Source organism: Diabrotica virgifera, chromosome 5, assembly GCF_917563875.1.
Source record: "Diabrotica virgifera virgifera chromosome 5, PGI_DIABVI_V3a".
NCBI lineage: Eukaryota > Metazoa > Arthropoda > Insecta > Coleoptera > Chrysomelidae > Diabrotica > Diabrotica virgifera.
In genome coordinates this window covers 59,737,610-59,751,358 of record NC_065447.1, presented here as the reverse complement: position 1 = coordinate 59,751,358, position 13,749 = coordinate 59,737,610, and the positions used below count along the sequence as shown (strand labels likewise).

The following is a 13,749-nucleotide window of genomic DNA, read 5'->3' as shown; positions in this document are numbered from 1 at the left end:
AGTTATAACCAATTTTATATGAAAATCGTAACAAGTTCAACTCCCTGTATAAATAAAAATAAGCAAAACAACAATGGTTTATTAATGGCATATTTTTTAACGTATTGTCAAAATTTTCAAGAATGGTCGATGTTGCTAATTTTCTTTATATCAAATACAGGGTGAGTCAAAACGCAAGTACATTATTTTCTCAGTAATTTTAAATGGAACACCCTGTATTTTATATCACTCTTGAAAAGTACCATTACCGTACTTTAATTTTTAGATAACATTCCCTATGTCTAAATTTATTAGTTTTCGAGATATTTTCATTTTTCAATGGACCAGTATCGTGGCCACCCAAATCACCAGAATTTAATAAACTGGACTGATTTTTTTGGGGTTACGTTAATAATGAAGTTTATAAAATACCTCCAACAACAAGGGATGAGCTGAAAAATAGAATACAAAGTTTATTTCGATGTGTTAATTTACAAATGCTCCGTAGAGTAAGTAGCTCATTCAATGATCGTTTTTAGGCGTACATAAATGTGTTAGGAGATAATTTTGAACACCTTATGTAATTAAATATTAAAAATATTTTATTAAAAGTAGCTTCTAATTTTTTCAAACATGTTTTTTGCAAAATGTATTACTGATAAATTATGTTTCGTTCTTTATTTATTACATTGTTACATTTACATACAAAAGTAGTGTTTAATTGTCTTCACAAAATATTGTATTTTGTGTTTGTGTGTTTTATTGTAAAATTTATTACTAATTTTTTTTGTTTATTTGTTGCATTTACATAAAAAGATAGTTTTTAATTGTTTCACAAATGTTGCATGTAGTGGTTGTGTTTTTGTTTGTAAAATGTATTACTAATAAATTATTTTTATTTCTTTATTTGCTACAGTGTTACATTGATTACCGGATTGATAATCGGTAATCTTCAATTGTCAATTCAGTCATGGCTTACTTAAAATTTAGATAAATTTAAACACCTAAAATAATTTGCTCTGAAAAATGAAAATATCTCGAAAACTAATAAATTTGGGCATAGGGAATGTTATATAAAAATTAAAGTACGTTAATGGTACTTTTCAATAATGATATAAAATACAGCGTGTTCCATTTAACATTACAGAGAAAATAATGTACTTGCGTTTTGACTCATTTGATATAAAGAAAATTAGCAATATCAATAATTCTTAAAAATTTTGACAATACATAAATAAAAAAATATGGCATTAATAAACCATTGCTGTTGTGCTTATTTTTATTTATACAGGGAGTTGAACTTGTTACGATTTTCATACAAAATTGGTTATAACTTTGTAAATACCCTGTATAACATTACAAACCTTTATATTTTTGTGATGGAGAAGTTAACAGGATTTCGAATATAAAATAAAATATAGGGTGTTCCATTTAAAAAAACATAAGTTAGGTCTGCCACTGTGTTATCGAACACCCTGTAACATACTAACTAATTTTGTAATGTGAAGCTCAAAGGTGGCTAAAATTTTTGTTATTAACTTTTATTGCTATCTATTACTATAGCGGAGCTATTGAGCTTTACCCTACTAATCAATCACCCTGTATTTACCTTTAAATAACGTCAATCTTAAAATGTCAAATGTTGAAATTTAAATGTAAAAAATATACTAACCCATTGTTACAGTTAAAAATCCTTTAAACATTTTTCGAATTTAATCGTTGATATAAATTACAATGACTATTTTATTAAATAAACAAGTTTAAGTAATTTTATTTGCTAATAGGTATATTAAAAGTGCCATGCACCACTTGAATCTAACTTCAACCCGTGAGTAATGGCCCGTGAGTAACTTCAGTGTGTGAGTAATGAACCATTACTCACGGGTAAAGTAATGGGTGTTATTATCTATTCAAAAACAGCGAATAATGAGCATATTATTAAACGGTCGTAGAAAAAATATATTATTAGAACACTTTATTTAATTAATGTTTTGTATTTTGTGAACGGTTTCCAAAGTGGAACACAAAATGAAACATTGCATTAAAAATTGAGATTTTGAAATTTGAAATCAGCTATGTCTATTCCTATTCTGGTTCTATTGTAATGCCATTGATAACACCATTAGATGCTATGATAACATTCAGAATCAAATATTACATAAAACAGATTGACATCTTATAATATCCAACAAATATCATATATACAAACCTCTGGATTAGGAGGAAAACAAATCTTATTACAAAACTGACAAGTCTCTCCTGGTAACCTCTTGACACAATCTATCAAAAATTCAATAGACTTTTGCAGAGATGGGCCTGGTTGGAAAGGAGGCTGATTGGGTCTTTTGTGTAATGGTGGCTCCACACACTTCCTAGCAATTTCCTTTGCCTGTGCTAACATATGACATTGGAGAGCTGGCGAGAAGTTAGTGTCAGCCTCTTGAATTCTGAAGAACAAAGAGACTTATTAGTACTATGTATGTACAATATAAATCTTGTGTGATCAAATAAAAACATAACACAGTAGACTCTCTCTATTCGCGGTGTGCAAGTACTTGGAGGGGATACGAGAAACGATCGTGCGAGAATAGCGGAGAAATATTGCAACTTCCTTAAATAATTCATATTGTCAATTGAAATTGTAAAATTGGCATATGAAAAATTGTCATATTTGTCATATATTTCATACCTACTGTCATTGAAGAAGAAAAATTATATATTACTCCACAATATTGATATGATATGCAATTATTATATAAAGGTAAATTTAATTAATTGTATTTTGCTTGCAGTACTGCATTTAGTAACTAATTTTATTTACTACATACAACTGTTTACGTTTTAATAACATGACCTGAATCTTATTTTTTCTTATTATTTTTTTAGACTATGGCCTTGACAATTATCCAGTAACCAGGACTAATATAATTGACCAATATAAATTAAAGTGCGAATAATGTTGCTGAGCATAGAAACCAGGTGTTGCTTTGCCGAACTTGCACGGTCCCAATAACGAACATGGGTATTATGAGGTTTCGCTTATAACGAGGTACACTAGATGTCCCATAAAATTCCTATTGAACTATAACACCTCTATAACGAGGCATATTCTGTTATAACGAGGAAAAATTAAATCGACGAATATGTTTCTTTACCTGTTTTTGGCGTAGTGATGGCCATAAATAAATACCATAATTGCCTGTATACAGGAATGCCCAACATCTGTGTGCTTATTGAGACCAGTGCTGTAATAAATTCTACCGCCGGTAATAAACTCCTTCCTTCTTGTTTATCTATCGACCGATATTGAATATTATAGGAAATTTACAATTTACGATGGCCAAATTCCATTGTTGAGATCGACCATCGACACCTAATAAACTCCGTAAGAGGCATCAAAACATTTCAGTGGTGGTGGTATGCACAATATTATTGTTGTCTGATATAACGAGATCCGCTTATAACAAGGTAATTAATCCGCCATTTCAGTTCTCGTTATAGAGGGAGTCTACTGTATAAGTTCAGATGAATTAATTTGAATTTAATCATACCTAAACATGGCAATATGCATACTGCAATTAATGCTTCTAAATATAAAGAATGTAGATATGTACAGGGTTATTCACTATATTTTGACCCCCCTGTAAACTTCTTTGTTTACAGAATTAGAAAAAAATGTAAAATACAAAAGTTATTCGATTTTTAAATTATGATTTTTTTACATATATATCGTACTAGTGACGTCATCCATTTAGGCGTGATGGCGTAATCGACTATTTTTTTAAATGGGAATAGGGGTCGAGTGCTAGCTCATTTAAAAGGTTATTTAATTCCCTATTCAGTAATATAAACATTAACATGATTAATTATAGAGGGTGTCCAAAAAAATGTTTTTTGAATTAAATTAATTGACACAAAAAGAAGAATGCATGTAATTTATTTAATTTAAAATACATTTTACTGCTGTTAGGAAACAGAAATAAAAGTTTATTGCTCAAATAAATATTGATTTTTGCTTAAATTCAATGTTCAAACTGCCAAGACACAGATGGGTGGCAGCTTGAACATTGAATTTAAGTGAAAAGTAATGTTTATTTGTTCAATACACATTTATTTCTGTATTCTAATAGCAGTAGAATGTATTTTGAATTAAATAAATTACATAGATTCTTCTTTTTGTGTCAATTAACTTAATTAAAAAAACATTTTTTTGGACACCCTGTATAATTAATCATGTTAATGTTTATATTACTGAATAGGGAATTGAATAACCTTTCAAATGAGCTAGCACTCGACCCCTATTCCCATTTAAAAAAAAATAGTCGATTACGTGATCACGCCCAAATGGATGACGTCACTAGTACGATATATATGTCAAAAAATCATAATTTAAAAATCGAATAACTTTTGTATTTTACATTTATTTCTAATTCTGTAAATAAAGAAGTTTACAGGGGGGTCAAAATATAGTGAATAACCCTGTACACATCGAAGATAATCGTAATTTAACCCTGCCTTAGTGCAGTGGGGTGTGTTAACGGAAATATGTTGGTGTTCATTGTTGACATATTCAGAATATTATTTGTATGTTTGCAATTTACTGTTTTAATTTTTTAGATCAAAGCAATAAATGCATTTTTAGTAACGATCGTGGTTATCTTATTTCTGCGACATTTTTGATTTTTTCTTCTAAATTTTTCTTTGTACTCTTGATTATTTTAATTGGGGTTCATCACACCCCTCCGCACAAACTGTTTAATAGTTACCCACCGCACTAACACAGGGCTAGGAAACCCATAAGATCGCTTATTTCTACAGTCAGTAGTAGTCATGATGTTAAAATTATGTTTTGACCTTGTCAATGTAAAGGTTGGTTAGGCCTATATTCCTAAATATATTTGGGAAAATTATTTAATAATTTTAAAAATGAGTATTCTTAATGATGGTGTAATAATACACTATCCGAGAAACAATTCAATGCCTTTTTTATGTTTTTGACAACAATAATAAGCAGGAACACTGATCTTCTATCTCCAACTAGATATTCAATTAAGTTTCAAACATGTCATGTGTTTGTATGACCTTTTTTAAAAAGTTTCATTTATTCTTAACCAACTGACCACTAAACCCAGACGCTAAAATAATAAAAGAAATAGAGTTCAGAAAACTCCAATGGGGAGAACACCTAAGAAAACATTCTGACGAAAGAACAGTAAGGCTGATATGAGAAGACCACGTGGATGCCCTCAACTGGCATCCTTGAGAGAGCCTTTCTAATAAATAACAAAAAGTCAAGCGTGTGTGACTTTTGTGAGAGAAAGAAATGTGTAAGACTTTTGAGAAAAAGAGAATGTATGTAAGTATATTTGAAATTTTTAAATTAATATTTATTGACGGAAAACTCCATTTTACAATTAAAATTAAAAGTCATAATTAAACATTGAACACAAGTTAACTTACATTACTTACAATTAAACTAACGACATCAAAAAATTAAAATCAAATTAAAATAATTCACGTGAAATAGTCCTTTTAAAAGCATTTAGTGTGACTCTCCCATAAAGTCTATATTTGGAAACTCATTTACACTAGAAACAATTATATTTAAAGGCATATTTTCTGCATGACGTGTATTGCACGATCTAGCGGATAGCAAGGGACATCTTCTCAAATTCCTAGCTGGAACATAAAAATCTATTCGACCCAGAATACTAGGTGCAACAATAATACCATTTAACACCTTAAATACGAAATTAAGGTCAAAGTATCGCCTGCGATCCTCTAGACGGTGCAAATGAAACATCTGCATGACCTGACTGGAATTCAATTGCATTCCTCTAGTACCTAATCTATACCGCAGATATCTAACGAATTTATTTTGAATCGATTCAATTCGATATTTGTGATTCTCATAACTTGGACTCCAAATAACTGAACAATACTCTAGTAATGACCGAACATAACTCAAAAACAATCTCACAATTAGAAACAAATTATTAAAATCATATGACATTCTGATGACTAACCCTAATGTCCGATTAGCACGCGCAATAATGGCATCATAATGGTCCACGGATAATGGTAACTTAGCTTACTATCCAGTAACACACCTAAATCCTTAATTACCTGAACCCTAGATAAATCAACATCTCCTATATTGTATTTAAAATCACTGGTGGTCTTATTACGTGAAAAAATAATATATGAGCATTTCGAAGCATTCAATCTAAGATTATTTTCCTGGCACCAATGCACTAAAGAATCCAAGTCTCTCTGCAAACCCTCACAATCAGATTCTGAGCTAATGCATTTAAATATCTTTAGGTCGTCTGCAAATATCAGATATTCAGATTTAAAGTTCCTACCAATATCATTTACCAACAACAGAAAAAGCTTAGGACCCAAATGGGAACCCTGCGGAACCCCTGACACGGCTTCAAATCCATTAGAAACACATCCTGCTGATCTTACTTGCAATGTTCTTCCTTGCAAATACGAAGTAAACCAAGCTAATAAAGAACCAGTGATACCAAAGTTTCTCAGCTTTGCAATTAAGACATTATGATCTAGTAGGTCAAAGGCCTTACTGAAATCGGTGTATATAGAGTGCACCTCGTAACCCTCATCCATTGCTGTACCTATACTATCGATATACAAAAAGAGGTTAGTGAGAGTAGAACGTCCGCCTACAAATCCATGTTGGTTGTCCGTAATAATGTTCCTAAAACAATTATCCAAACTTGGCAAAACCATTTTTTCAAATACTTTAGATAAGGCTGACTGAATACAAACTGGCCGATAATTTTTGATATCACTATGATCTCCTGCCTTGAAAATAGGACACACAAAGGAATTTTTCCATCTGTTCGGGAAAATTCCCGTCTGGAGAGATTTATTAAGAACATATACTAATGGTTCACACAAGGACACTGCACTTTCTCTTAGGAACAAATTCGGTATCAAATCAGGGCCAGCCCTTTTATTGACATTTAATGACAACAACACATTCAGTAAATTGTCAAAAGTGACTTCGAGGTTACTAATTTCCACCTCCAGCTCTTGTGAGAAAATTTCATTACTCTCCAGGTTATCCAGAGATTTACCATTAAAAGTTCTGTATACAGTATACAGTACCAAAATTTTTCGCAAATAACTCTGTTATTTTTTGTTTGTCATTCTCACTTTCCTCACCTAGAAACATAGAGCCAGGGAGAGCACCATGTCCGTTGGTTTTATTTTTGATCAACTTCCAAAATTCACCAGGGTTCTCATTCATTCTCACTTCCATCTTTGAAACGTAAGCATTGTAAGACTGCTTAGTGAGTGATGAGCATTCATCTCTCAAATTTTTAAATTCAATATAGTGGTGATACTTATTTGTAGTTTTATATTTTTTATGCGCAATATTTTTGGCAATGACTTTACTCTTAAGTTCAGATGAGAACCAAACAGGAAAATTCGATCTTTGTACAGATATCTTTGGTACAAAAAGTTCAATTGCGTTCCAAATAATGGAATAAAAAGCATCTAAAATGTCATTTACATCCTCTAAACAGTACAACTCAATCCAATTGATCTGAAGCAAATAATTATTCAAGGCACCATAATCCGCCTTGTGAAAGTTATAATAAATATTAGTTTCCAAACTGATATATTGATTATCTAATAATATTAATGCTTCAAGTGAGGGATGATACCTGTCACACGTCATTAAAGCTTCCGCTTTTTTTAGATTTAAATAAGTATCAGAGAAACACAGATCAAGAATTGAGTCATACTGGTTTTTAAAATAATTATATTGACCTAATTCTAAAAAATTGAACTCGTCACAAAACAAAACTTCAGTATCATTACTTATATTTTTAGCAGTCGTCTCACCGTCCCATATCAGATTTGGTAGATTATAATCCCCAAATAATACTATTTTACAATCTTTATACTTATTCATAATTAGTTTTACAGTATCAATGTGATTAGAATAAACATTCAATCTAGATCTGGGCGGAATGTAGACACAGCCAAAAACATATTTAATGCAATTAATAGTAAGTCCAGCAAAAACCGGTTCTACATTTGAACTGGCAATTTCCACTAGACAAGAACTGATATCACTTCTAACTACAGTGGAACCCCGTTAACTCGGATTAATTGGGACCGCGGCCGATCCGGGTTATCGAAAATCCGGGTTAGCCGGAGAAAATGGTAAAAATTAATAAAATATGGTATGCTTACAGATAAACTCCGTTATAATTGTCACACAGACACTGGTAAACCACGTTCGCATTCCACACAAAACCACACATACAAAGCGTCGTCAAAAGTCTCATTCTTAGCTTTATTAGCTTTGCACCGATTAAACTGTCTTTTGTTATCATTTTGAAAAAAAAATTCTTCGATTTTAGTTCTATTTTTCTTCCAATCCGATACTGTAGATGTACCGACACCATAATATAATGCTGCAAGATTCACCTTTATCAATTCTACTTAATGCTTCTAGTTTCTTTTCCATTGTCACTACAACATTTTTACGTTTTGTTGCCCTTATAGACAAAAGACACGCAAACACAAAATCTGAATAAATTTACGAACGATTACAAAACGGAAGCGAACAATAATACGACTTTACTACACATAATACCGTCTCTGATGTTATGTTATTTAATAAAAGTGATGACTAAGACCATTGTTAAAAAAAGAATTTTAATAGTCTTTTCTAAACAATGCTAACACAGACAGTTTCAAAAAAATAAAGGATAATACAGGTGCATGTTGTTTTCGACAATGAATGTGGTGTACCATGAGTCATTTTTACTATGTTATATGTAGTTCAATCCGGTTCCATTATCTCTCAAATATTATATTACATAGAGTTGGTACAAAACCTCGTGAACCTTGAAAAAGCGTATGTATAACCGAAATAAAATGAAGCCAAAAACATACGACTATTTTATTTGCTGCGAATTGCGCGACAGGGTCCCATCTGCACCCTGATATTTTCAGTAATGTCGGATTCATCAATCGTTTCGTTCGTATATTGACGTCACCAAATGAATGAATTAGGTTCACGAGATTTTGTAACAGCAATACATTTTTATTGTTGAAATGTTTGTCTGATAAAAATCGGTCCGGGTTAGCCGGAGTTCCGGGTTATCGGGGGCCGACTTATCGGGGTTCCACTGTACTATTAACACTCCACCGCCTCTTGATTTCTCGCTGGAAATATGATCACGGTCCCGACGGTATACGGTATATAAATCACAGAAAACTTCATTACTTTTAATTTCAGGACCAAGCCAACTCTCTGTTAGGAAAATAACGGCATATGTAGCTGAACAGGATGTCAAATATATGTCCTTTAGGTTCGTACGCAGACCACGCACATTTTGGTAGTAAAGTGATAGACTATTCATACTTATGTTCGCATTTGGGAGTTTTTTGGATTCTGGTGGTTTTGTTCTTTTACCTTTGAAATAAACGGGTTACCATTCTTGTATCGTATTGCCAAGTTTGATTCACCATTTCTTCTACGCCTATCAAGTTCTTCATATAATTTCTTGAGATGATTTCGTTGCATCTGAGTAAGATCTGATTTAATCAATATGCTCGATGGCTTCAACTTATGTTTGTTTTTAAGACATGCAATCACTGTGGTATTATTTTGAAAAATTACCTTAAGTGGTCTTGGCCTGTCACTACTGCTATTACCACGTCCTACCCTCAAAACCTTAAACTCAGTTGCTCCAACCTCTAGTTTCGTTAGTACTTCTCGAGTATTTGCCTTGTCATGATCTATTCTCTCATTAGTAACCTTAGATTGGCTCTCATCAACATTATAGATTAGTATATTTTTAGATCGACTACTTCTATCTTCTAATTCCAGGAACATATCTTGCTCATATTTGATAATAGATACACTTTGATTTCTTATCTCTTCACTTCCATTTCCACACATGGTTTCAATTTTTTCTTGTAACCCTTCCAGTTTCTTTTCTAAAGTTTCAACTTTCGCGTCATTAGATTTTACAGACGCTTTAATTGTATCTATTGTTGCATGCACTTCAGTCCTCTGATTTAACAATAGGTTAATTATGTGAACAATAACTACTAGTACATCTTTATTGGTAGTGGTACTTTTCTTTAATTAATTATTTATTTCATTCTTGTTATTAATTATTTATTTCATCCAAAATTATTTATTTCATTTGGGAGAAGAATTAATTGGGTTTCACACATCAGGTAAAATCAGGAAAGGCAGTTTTCAATTTTCAGGCATCAATGCAAGTGTACCTTCAAACTTGACAAAAAACATAATAAATTAAAAGAGAGGACATTAGGTACCTATTCAGATAGATATTGGTGACTTGGACTGGACTGGATAAAGACTTACTGAGTAACATCTATAATAATGTTAACTCATTACTTGATCTAGTTTTGGTTCATGATGAAAATTGCATTGTCGCAGAAGCTGATGAGGGATTAGTTGACCCCGATAGTTTCCACCCTCCTTTATGCTTTAATTTAAACCGCGGAGATGTTTTAACTGATGAAATTAAAGCTGAAGGCTTTTTCTACGACTTAAAATCAGCAAATTTTCAAGGTATTTCTGATTACTTAGACACAATATACTGGGATGAAATTTTCAGAGACAAAAGTTTAGGTGATATGGTCAATATACTTTACAATATGGTCAATATACTGATGTCTTGTATGGCGCTATCGATGTTTATGTACCAATGAGGCAATTTTATACCAGCAAGTTTATGAGGCAAGTTTTATACTGGCAATTTTCCTAAATGCTATACCCGAGAGTTAAGAAACTGCATCATTGCTAAAAAGAAAGCTCATAAGAAATTTAAAGTGACCAGGTTACCTCAAGAATATAATGAATTTTCTAGATTAAGGTCGATATGCAAGTCCTTATCAGGTCAAGCATACAATCAGTTTGTAGCAAACGTTGAACATACACTTCCCAGTAACATTAAAAGCTTCTGGAGGTTCGTAAATTCTAAAAGGAACAATAATAGCATTCCAAACACTTTAAACCATAATGGCCAAACCAGTTCTGATGATCCTACCATAGCCAAGATGTTTGCTCAGTACTTTGCTGCAGTATATAGTGAAGATGAATGTCCTATTCCAAATAGTGCAAGGGCTAACACTAGTTTCGACATTGCTGGTTATGACTTATCTATTTCAGATGTATATACCAAATTATCTCAGCTAAACATACATAAGGGTCCAGGGCCTGATGAAATCCCACCAAAGTTACTGAAATACTGTAGTTTTAATCTTGCTCGTCCCTTATTCTTTATTTTTCAAAAATCATTACAAACGAGTGAATTCCCTTCCGTTTGGAAAGTTAGTTTTATATCACTGATATTCAAGAATGGCGATAGAAGCAGGGTTCAAAGCTACAGACCTATTAGTATCCTTAATACTATACCTAAACTATTCGAGAGTTTAATATGTGACAAAATTAAGCCTACTATACAAAACGTAATAATTGAACAACAGTATGGTTTTTTTATGGGGAGATCAACTGAAAAGAACTTGTTAAATTATACCTCCTTCTTAAATGAAGCCTTGGAAAGCAAACAACAGGCAGATTTTTCCAAGGCATTTGATAGGGTCAAATACGTTATTGTTACATAGGATCGAACAGTTAGGTTTCTCTGATCCTCTGCTTAGTTGGATTCGAAATTATCTATTAGATAGAAGGCAGATAGTTCGTATTAAGAATTATTTCTCTAAAGAAATTATAGTTAAATCGGGGGTACCTCAAGGCTCACATTTAGGACCTATCTTTTTTAATTTATTTATAAATGACATAAATAAAAGTTTCAATTTTGCTCAATTTCTTCTATTTGCTGATGACCTTAAATTATTTCACATAATTACCTCTAATTTGGATCGCTACAATTTGCAATCAGATCTTAATAATCTTGTGGAATGGTGCTCACTTAATGGCATGGTCTTAAATGCAAACAAATGCCATGTTATAACTTTTACTCGACTGAGAAACTTTGACAATAATTCTTACTATATACGGGACACTAGGTTACAATTAGTTGACTCAGTTATAGATCTGGGTGTTATTCTTGACACTAACTTGAATTTCAACCTACACATTAATAGCATGGTTTCTAAGTCATTAAAGATGCTTGGCTTTGTTAAAAGATGTAGCTATGACTTTACGACTGGTTGTTTTATGTGACAGAAACATGTTAACCGTAGACAAGGCATACTGAGCAAAAAATCGTAATGCACGGGCAGTCTGTCAGTGGTCTATCTATCTCTTTTTACTAAATATGACGGACAAAGATGGCTAGACCACTCAAAATGAATATTGACCAATGGCGTCCTTGATATTGGCGTTACATCTCGATGCACAGAGCGGCCCATAGCTAGCCTAATCTACAGGTTATCATATCTATGGTTATAACCCCCCATTTGGATGTAGTTTGAGCTCTATATGCTTAACACCATTACTATTCCATACCCACAGAGTTAACTACACCTCCGGTAACAATAGGGAAAACCGGTAAAGAGAGAACAGAGGACAGTTCTGTAGCCCAAAAACATTTGCCTGAAAGGCAAACTAAGTGAGAGAAAAAGATTAATGTATATAAGATTTTTAATAAGACCTGTTACATATGGGATGGAAACAACAAAAACTAACAAGAAAGAGGAAGATAGCCTTCTAAAATTTGAAAGAAAAATAATGAGGACTATAATGAGAACAAATGCTGAAATTGAAGAAGAGTTAAAGGGAGAAAATGTAGTAAAATACATAAAATCTCTTCATTTAGAATGGATAGGACATATACAGAGACGCCCACACTCAGATATGTTGAGAAGGATAACTAACTGGACTATGGCCCAGGTGCAGAGGAAGGTCTAGAAGAAGATGGCTGGATGATGTAGAAGAAAATAAGCAATGATGTTAAAGACTGGAAAGTTCAGTGCAAAGACAGAAAGATATGGAAAAGAGTCATGACAGCAGCAAAGACCAAAGGCTATACATGAGATAGATGAGTAATCCACCTCACCCAAGAGTAGGATCTTGAATGCCATGGCGTTAGTTATAATCCCTATAGATTATAACACAGGCCAACAAAAAAAAATATTTATAAAACTTTTCTTGCAAATTTATGTGAATCCTATGTATTTTTTGGCGCTAAAAAAGAATAAAATTAGATTTAAGGTATCACTCATAGTTTTCCCATAATATGACACTGGTTTATTCTACATTATAATAATTTGAAAAAGACAAAATGCTGAAATACATTAAAATGATACATTATTAGAACCATACCTTTTATCTAATTCTTATCTTGTAATAGTATGGGTCTGTACAACCATTTCAGGATTCAATGCTTTTGTATTTTCTTTCTCTTTTTTATGTAAAACTTCTGAAGTAGCTTTTTCACATATGCGAAGCACTCTGTTGTTCCCGATTAAGTGACCAACAGTAATCGCCCTTCATCTTGGTGTTCCAACGTCAATGGTATCGTTTCTCCATCACCTTGGTATCCTCGTGGGATCGTTTGCCTTCTTCTTCACTGACATTACCCAGATTTTCAGGGAAAAAGTAAAGATGGTTATGCAAAAAGTGGATTTTTAGGCTCATTAGACACCCTAAATCTTTAATTTTATCTAATATCTTAAAAAACCTATCTAATAAATTAGCTACTATAAGCTCGTAGTTAGGGTCTTTCACATTACCTAAAAACTTGGTTACAACTTTTTTGAATGCAATACAAGCTTCTT

At 32.4% G+C, this 13,749-nt stretch overlaps 1 protein-coding gene across 1 annotated transcript in view; it reads right to left on the bottom strand.

Annotated features, from left to right (window-relative positions):
* Nucleotides 1-13,749, bottom strand: part of LOC114330962 (uncharacterized) — a 34,117-nt gene that overhangs the window by 17,136 nt on the left and 3,232 nt on the right. The window contains exon 2 of the mRNA XM_028280416.2: nucleotides 2,189-2,426. Coding sequence (XP_028136217.1) covers nucleotides 2,189-2,426 — 238 coding nt within the window. The remainder of the gene's footprint in view (nucleotides 1-2,188; nucleotides 2,427-13,749) is intronic.